This window comes from Prionailurus bengalensis, chromosome B4, assembly GCF_016509475.1.
Source record: "Prionailurus bengalensis isolate Pbe53 chromosome B4, Fcat_Pben_1.1_paternal_pri, whole genome shotgun sequence".
Classification (NCBI taxonomy): domain Eukaryota; kingdom Metazoa; phylum Chordata; class Mammalia; order Carnivora; family Felidae; genus Prionailurus; species Prionailurus bengalensis.
In genome coordinates this window covers 75,426,587-75,432,233 of record NC_057358.1, presented here as the reverse complement: position 1 = coordinate 75,432,233, position 5,647 = coordinate 75,426,587, and the positions used below count along the sequence as shown (strand labels likewise).

Below are 5,647 nucleotides of genomic sequence, written 5' to 3'. Positions count from 1 at the left end.
GAGACCCTGTTCCCAGCCCCTCCTTTCTAGAGTGACTTTGGCTCCAGTTGCTACTGCAAGTGGAGAAATTTTGGTCTCTGTTAACCTGCAGGAGCTGAACTTATAGCTGCCTCTTGCTATAAGGTCTTCAGCTTCAGCCCTACTCACAGCTTTTATTAGTTTCCTTACATTTGTGGCCCATGGAGATTTTATTTATTTATTTATTAAAATTAAAGAAAAGTTTGTGTTATTTATTTATTTATCTGTTTATTAAAAAAAAAGCTTATTTTAGTTTCAAGAGAGAAATAGGGCACACAAGGGGGAGGGGCAGAGAGTGAGGGGAACAGAGGGTCTGAAGCAGGTTTTGCGCTGACAGGGACGCTGGGCTCGAACTCACAAAACTGTGAGACCATGACCTGAGCCAAAGTTGGATGCTCAACTGACGGAGCCATCCAGGCGCCCCTGGAGATATTTATTTATTTATTTATTTAATTTATTTTTAAAACCTATTTATTTTTTAATGTTTACTTATTATTTTGAGAGAGACAGACAGATCGCAAGTGCAGGAGGGGCAGAGAAAGAGGGAGACATAGAATCCGAAGCGGGCTCCTGGTTCCTAGCTGTCAGCACAGAGCTTGACATGGGGCTTGGACCCACAAACCGTGAGATCATGACTTGAGCCGAAGTAGGCTTAACCGGCTGAGCCACCCAGGTACCCCTATTTTGTTTTTGAGCTATTATATGCCTTTTACACTTTTTCCTTTTCATTTTTTCATTTATTTTTGTGTGCTTGCTTTATGTAAGGTATCTCAAAGCATGGACTTACAGTGCAATATTGAACAGAAGTCCTATTAATAACTGAAACATTTTAATGCAATCCATTAAAAACCCAATCTGCTTCCTTTTTTTTTTTTTTTTTTTTTTTAAAAGCAGTCTTCACGCCCAGCACAGGGTCCAACACCGGGACTGGACTCACCACCCTGAGATCAAGACCTGAGCTGAAATCCGGTCTGATGATTAACTGACTGAGCCATCCAGGTGCCCCTACCTTTTCATTAGGAACAGAAACGTGTGGTCCAAGTGGAGGAATGTGGGAATGGCTTCTGGAACCCTTCCTTTCTCCTTTCCTTCTCCTACTTCTTTCCTTTCTTACCCCTTCCACTTGTTGTTGTTTACTTTCCCTTCCATTGTCTCTCCTCTTCCCCTTCCCATCTTGTCATTTCCCTGTTCCCTGTCTTCCTTCCTCTCCCATCTCTTCTCTTCTTTTCTACTTTCCTTCTCTCTCCTCTGGAGTTTCTCTTCTATTTAGGTCCAGTTTTCTTATAACCTGGTGTCCTCCCAGAATTCTCAACCCTTTAATGCCAGGTAACGAGAAGGAACAGCTGTGCCTCATGTGTCTATGCAGTCAGGTTCCACTCCAGGAAAGGGCTGGTCCTCGGTGATGTGACCCAAAGGGACAGGGTGTCTCCTGACTTCCCTTGAGGAAAGGGAGAGTGAGGGGAGGATGTTAATATTTGTTAAAATGTGTCACAGGCCAAGTAAAACACAGAGATAGAGGACTTTATTATATGTATTTTGTTTCATTGCCACAACAACCCTGTGAAGTATGTATGTGTCTGTCTTATTTATTATTGGTTTCATATCACGGATCGGAAATCTGAGGCTCAAAGAGGTGCAGTAATTTGCTGAAGCTGGTATGAGGGAGAGCACAGATCAACACAGATAGGCGTGCCTCTTTCCTCTACCGCAGTACTATGTGCATTTGACCAGTTATTCAAATGGTGACACGTTAGGAATTTCTGGCTTCAGGAGTAGGCACAGGACTGCTTGTGGCAGGGGATGTCAGGTGATGGTTGCGGGGGAGGTGAGGAGAAGGGCTTGGAACTTTGTCAAAACACTGGAAATGATATTGTAAAGGCAGCCACATGCTTTACGCAGGCCTTGGGACCCACACCTCCCCGTGCCTCCACGACAATTCCCAACTTGGGTCTACACCCAGGTTGACTCTGTTCTCAATGCCTCTCACACAGAAGGTGAAGGAACCCCTCTGGGCGCATGAGGCATGCATCCTGAGGAAGCTGCTGGGTTCTTTGTTTGGGGAATCTGATGTGCATCCTGTATATTCTGTGCTGGCCTCCAAGACACTGTTATACCACAGGATTTCACTTTTGACTTTAATGCAAAGAATAAACATCACAGAGACATTTTTTAATACTCATATACAGCCTAGGTTCTGACCACTTCCCAAGCAACCTTCTAGGCAGGGACATTTTCTCTTTGTTTTTTCTTGCTCTGTATTTCCACTCCACCCAGACAGGGCTGGCTATCTCAGGTTTCCTCCAGATCCTCTTGCTGGCCCTGTACATTCTGTACATCTCCCTATCTGGTACCCATCACTCAGGGTTGCATCTCTCGACATCCATGAGGAACTGGGAACTATATTCCTTTTTTTTTTTTGGTCATTTTTCCTGCTATTATTCCTGTCACCCCTGAGAGCCATGCTCTTTCCCTACACTGAGAATCACCTGTGGCATTTGTTACATGCAGATCCCTGGGCCTCGCATCTAGAGATTCTGATTCTGTAGGTCTGATGAAGAGCCTAGAAGTCTTCATTTGTAAACAGCTACTCTAGATCATTCTGGTACCAGGTGGTCCACATCCCATACCTTGAGAAATATGTTGATACAATTCAAATAAAAAAATTAGAATTTTTTGGTGTCATTTTTAAGAGGTTTCGAAGATTTTCTGATAGAGGGAAAACTACAGAATTCTCTTGTTGAGTTTAATTTATGTCTTTCTTTTCTCATTTAATTGTCTCCTTCCTTTTCCCTACTTCCTACCTGTCTGACATCAACAACAGGAGGACTAATGGGAACTCTCAGAGCAGTGGCCCAGTTGGCCTCTTGGGCTGTAGGTATGAATGGCTGACTCCTCCTCTCCCAAGGGGATGCCTTGTCTGGATGCAGGGGAACTGGCTCTCGCACCATCGCTACCTACATCACTGCTCCATAGACTTTATGCTCAAGTCTATCTCTGTTTCTGAGATTTCATTTGAAGCATGTCAGGAGATGTTAATTGTGGTCCTCATTACCATCTCCCTACCCCTTCCTTTTTCTATCTGCCAACCTTAGTCTTGCCATCTTAGATTAATAATTTGCAGATGTTCCCCACTTGGTATTGTTCTCTGCTCTTTCTTGCATTCTTTTCCATATTCATTCATTCGTTCGTTTTTGTCAACTAATATTTATGGAGTGTCTATAATATTTTGGCCCTGTATAAGGCATGAGATTTTGATCCCTACCCCATCCCAACTGGAAAAATGAAGTTACGTTATTTTGTCAGACATCTATTTTCAATCCCTCAATATTCATCTTTTCACTGTGGTCTCTAGTCCTCTAGACTTTGAGGAGGGGGCTAAGCTGGAATCCAGGAAGAAGTCGCTTGCTGTCCTATTCCCCCTCAGTGGGGTATCACTTGGGATGAGCTGTCCCCAGAGCCTATGAAGGGCCCCCTTTACCTCTTGGTTCTTGAGGCTGTAAATAATGGGGTTGACCATAGGGGTGAATACAGTGTAGAGGACAGAGAAGGCCTTTCGGAGCAAGGGGGCCATGTGGTCTGTTGGGGCTACATAGACCACAATGAGAGTGCCATAATACACCCCGACCACACTGAGGTGGGAGGAACAGGTGGAGAAAGCTTTCTGTCTACCATGGCCTGAAGGTATTTGCAGCACAGTCCTTAAGATGAAGGCATAGGATGCCACAATCAACAGGAAGGGGACCAGTGTCAGAAAGCCTGAGATGCTCACTCCAGCTGCCCACATAACCCCCACATCTCCACAGAACAGCCCTACAACTGGAGCAAAGTCACAGAAGTAGTGGTCGATCTCCCTGTTGCCAGGGCAGAGGGTCAGAGGGGCTGCCAGGGCCAGAGTGAAGGCAGAGAAAGAAAATCCACTGACCCAGACTCCAGCAGCCAGGCAGCCACACAACCATGGGCTCATCAGGACAGGGTAGCGAAGCGGGTGGCAGATGGCCAGGTAACGGTCATAGGACATAGCAGTTAGCAGGAGGCATTCAACTGCAGCCAGCGAGGCAAACATGTAGAACTGGACCAGACAGCTGACCAGTGAGATGGCCTCCCTCCCTTTCAGGAAGCTCTGCAGCAGCTGAGGCATGATGTTGGAGGTGTAGCCAATCTCCAGCAAGGAAAAGTGGCAGAGGAAGAAGTACATGGGTGTGTGGAGTGTCCGACTGGAGGCCACAGCCAGCACGATGAGGGCGTTGCCCCCAACTGTTACCACATAGATGGCTAAAAAGAAGGTGAAGGGGAGGAAGCCCAGGTGTTGCAGCTCCCCAAAGCCAACCAGGATCAGCCAGGTGGTCTGGTTTTCACTATCACCACTGGACTGCTTCCTCATCTAGATCTGGGCCCAAAAGAAGAGAAAAAGGTTAACTTTAAATTTTTTAAATGTTTATTTATTTTTGAGAGAGACAGAGACAGAGGCAGAGTATGAGCAGGGGACGGGCAGAGAGAGGGAGACACAGAATCCAAAGCAGGCTCCAGGCTCTGAGCTGTCAGCATAGAGCCTAACGCGGGGTTCGAACTCACAGACTGCAAGATCATGACCTGAGCCGAAGTCGGCCATTTAACCAACTGAGCCACTCAGGCACCCCTAGAAGAAGGTTAACTTTAACAAAGATCCTATTAGGACCACACACTATACTTGGCTTATTTATTTATTCATCACAGCAAGCACTAAAGATAGCCCTTATTGTCTCTTGTATATAGAGGAGAAACTGAGACCCAGTGGGATTAAGTCAATTATTTAAGGCAATTATGATGGAGTCATGATGTGAACCCAAGTTTGCTTGACTCCAAATCTCCTTCCATAGTCTACTATCCTATAGTGCTTTCTCAAATCCTTCCTGAGTGATAGAAATATCGGTATCAGAGAGCAGCATAGGGCTCTTCCAGTCATTAGTGAGCTGTTTACTGACAGTCTTGGCTGAGCGTCAACAGCAGAACCACACCAGGTGACCTCTTCTGGAGGGGTGGGAGGAGTACCCATTACTTAGTGGGGAGGTGGTCCTACTCTGAGGTCATGCACATTCCTGAAGTAACCCCTCATCTCATACTGTTATTCCCTTTCCAAGAAAATGAGATTTGGAAATTTTGATGAGAAATCTATAGCATTTATTCTATGTGAGATACAATCTAGAAAGATCTGAATTAACCTAGATTCCACTCCCCTCGGAAGCCATTCCTTTTCCTTGGAAAAGTGGCCTGGTGACCATTGGTAAAGCCATTTTCAGAGTCCAGAGTGCTCACAAGTAAAGCCATTTTCAAACTGTGCTCAGACTCTAATCAGTTTATTGGAAGCTGAGAATATTTCCTTTTTTTTGGCTTGCTGCCCTATTTCTCTCTACAGGTCACTTGGTCAATTTATCTCCCCTAATGTCAGTTATTTAGACATTTCTACCCTGTAATAAGATTCCTTCTCTTAGTCGTTAACAATACTACACTAACACCAAACACAGACGAAGACCTTGATCAGTATTTGTAGAATGAATGAATAAAAGAATAAATAAATTAATTAATCACAGTAATTTTCCAATGATAAATTGCCACAAAAAACTTGAAGCATCTGATTATTAATGATTGGTCT

General features: G+C 44.7%; 1 protein-coding gene across 1 annotated transcript; it reads right to left on the bottom strand.

Moving 5' to 3' along the window:
• Window positions 1-887: 887 nt before the first annotated feature.
• Window positions 888-4,460, bottom strand: LOC122472331 (olfactory receptor 11A1-like). Its single transcript, XM_043561750.1, has one exon. The coding sequence runs from the start codon at window positions 4,397-4,399 to the stop codon at window positions 3,347-3,349; it is 1,053 nt and encodes a 350-aa protein (XP_043417685.1). The 5' UTR covers window positions 4,400-4,460; the 3' UTR covers window positions 888-3,346.
• Window positions 4,461-5,647: the final 1,187 nt, after the last annotated feature.

Coding starts and splice junctions, on each gene's coding strand:
- LOC122472331 (XM_043561750.1), bottom strand. CDS start 4,399: ATGAGGAAGCAGTCCAGTGGTGATAGTGAAAACCAGACCACCTGGCTG.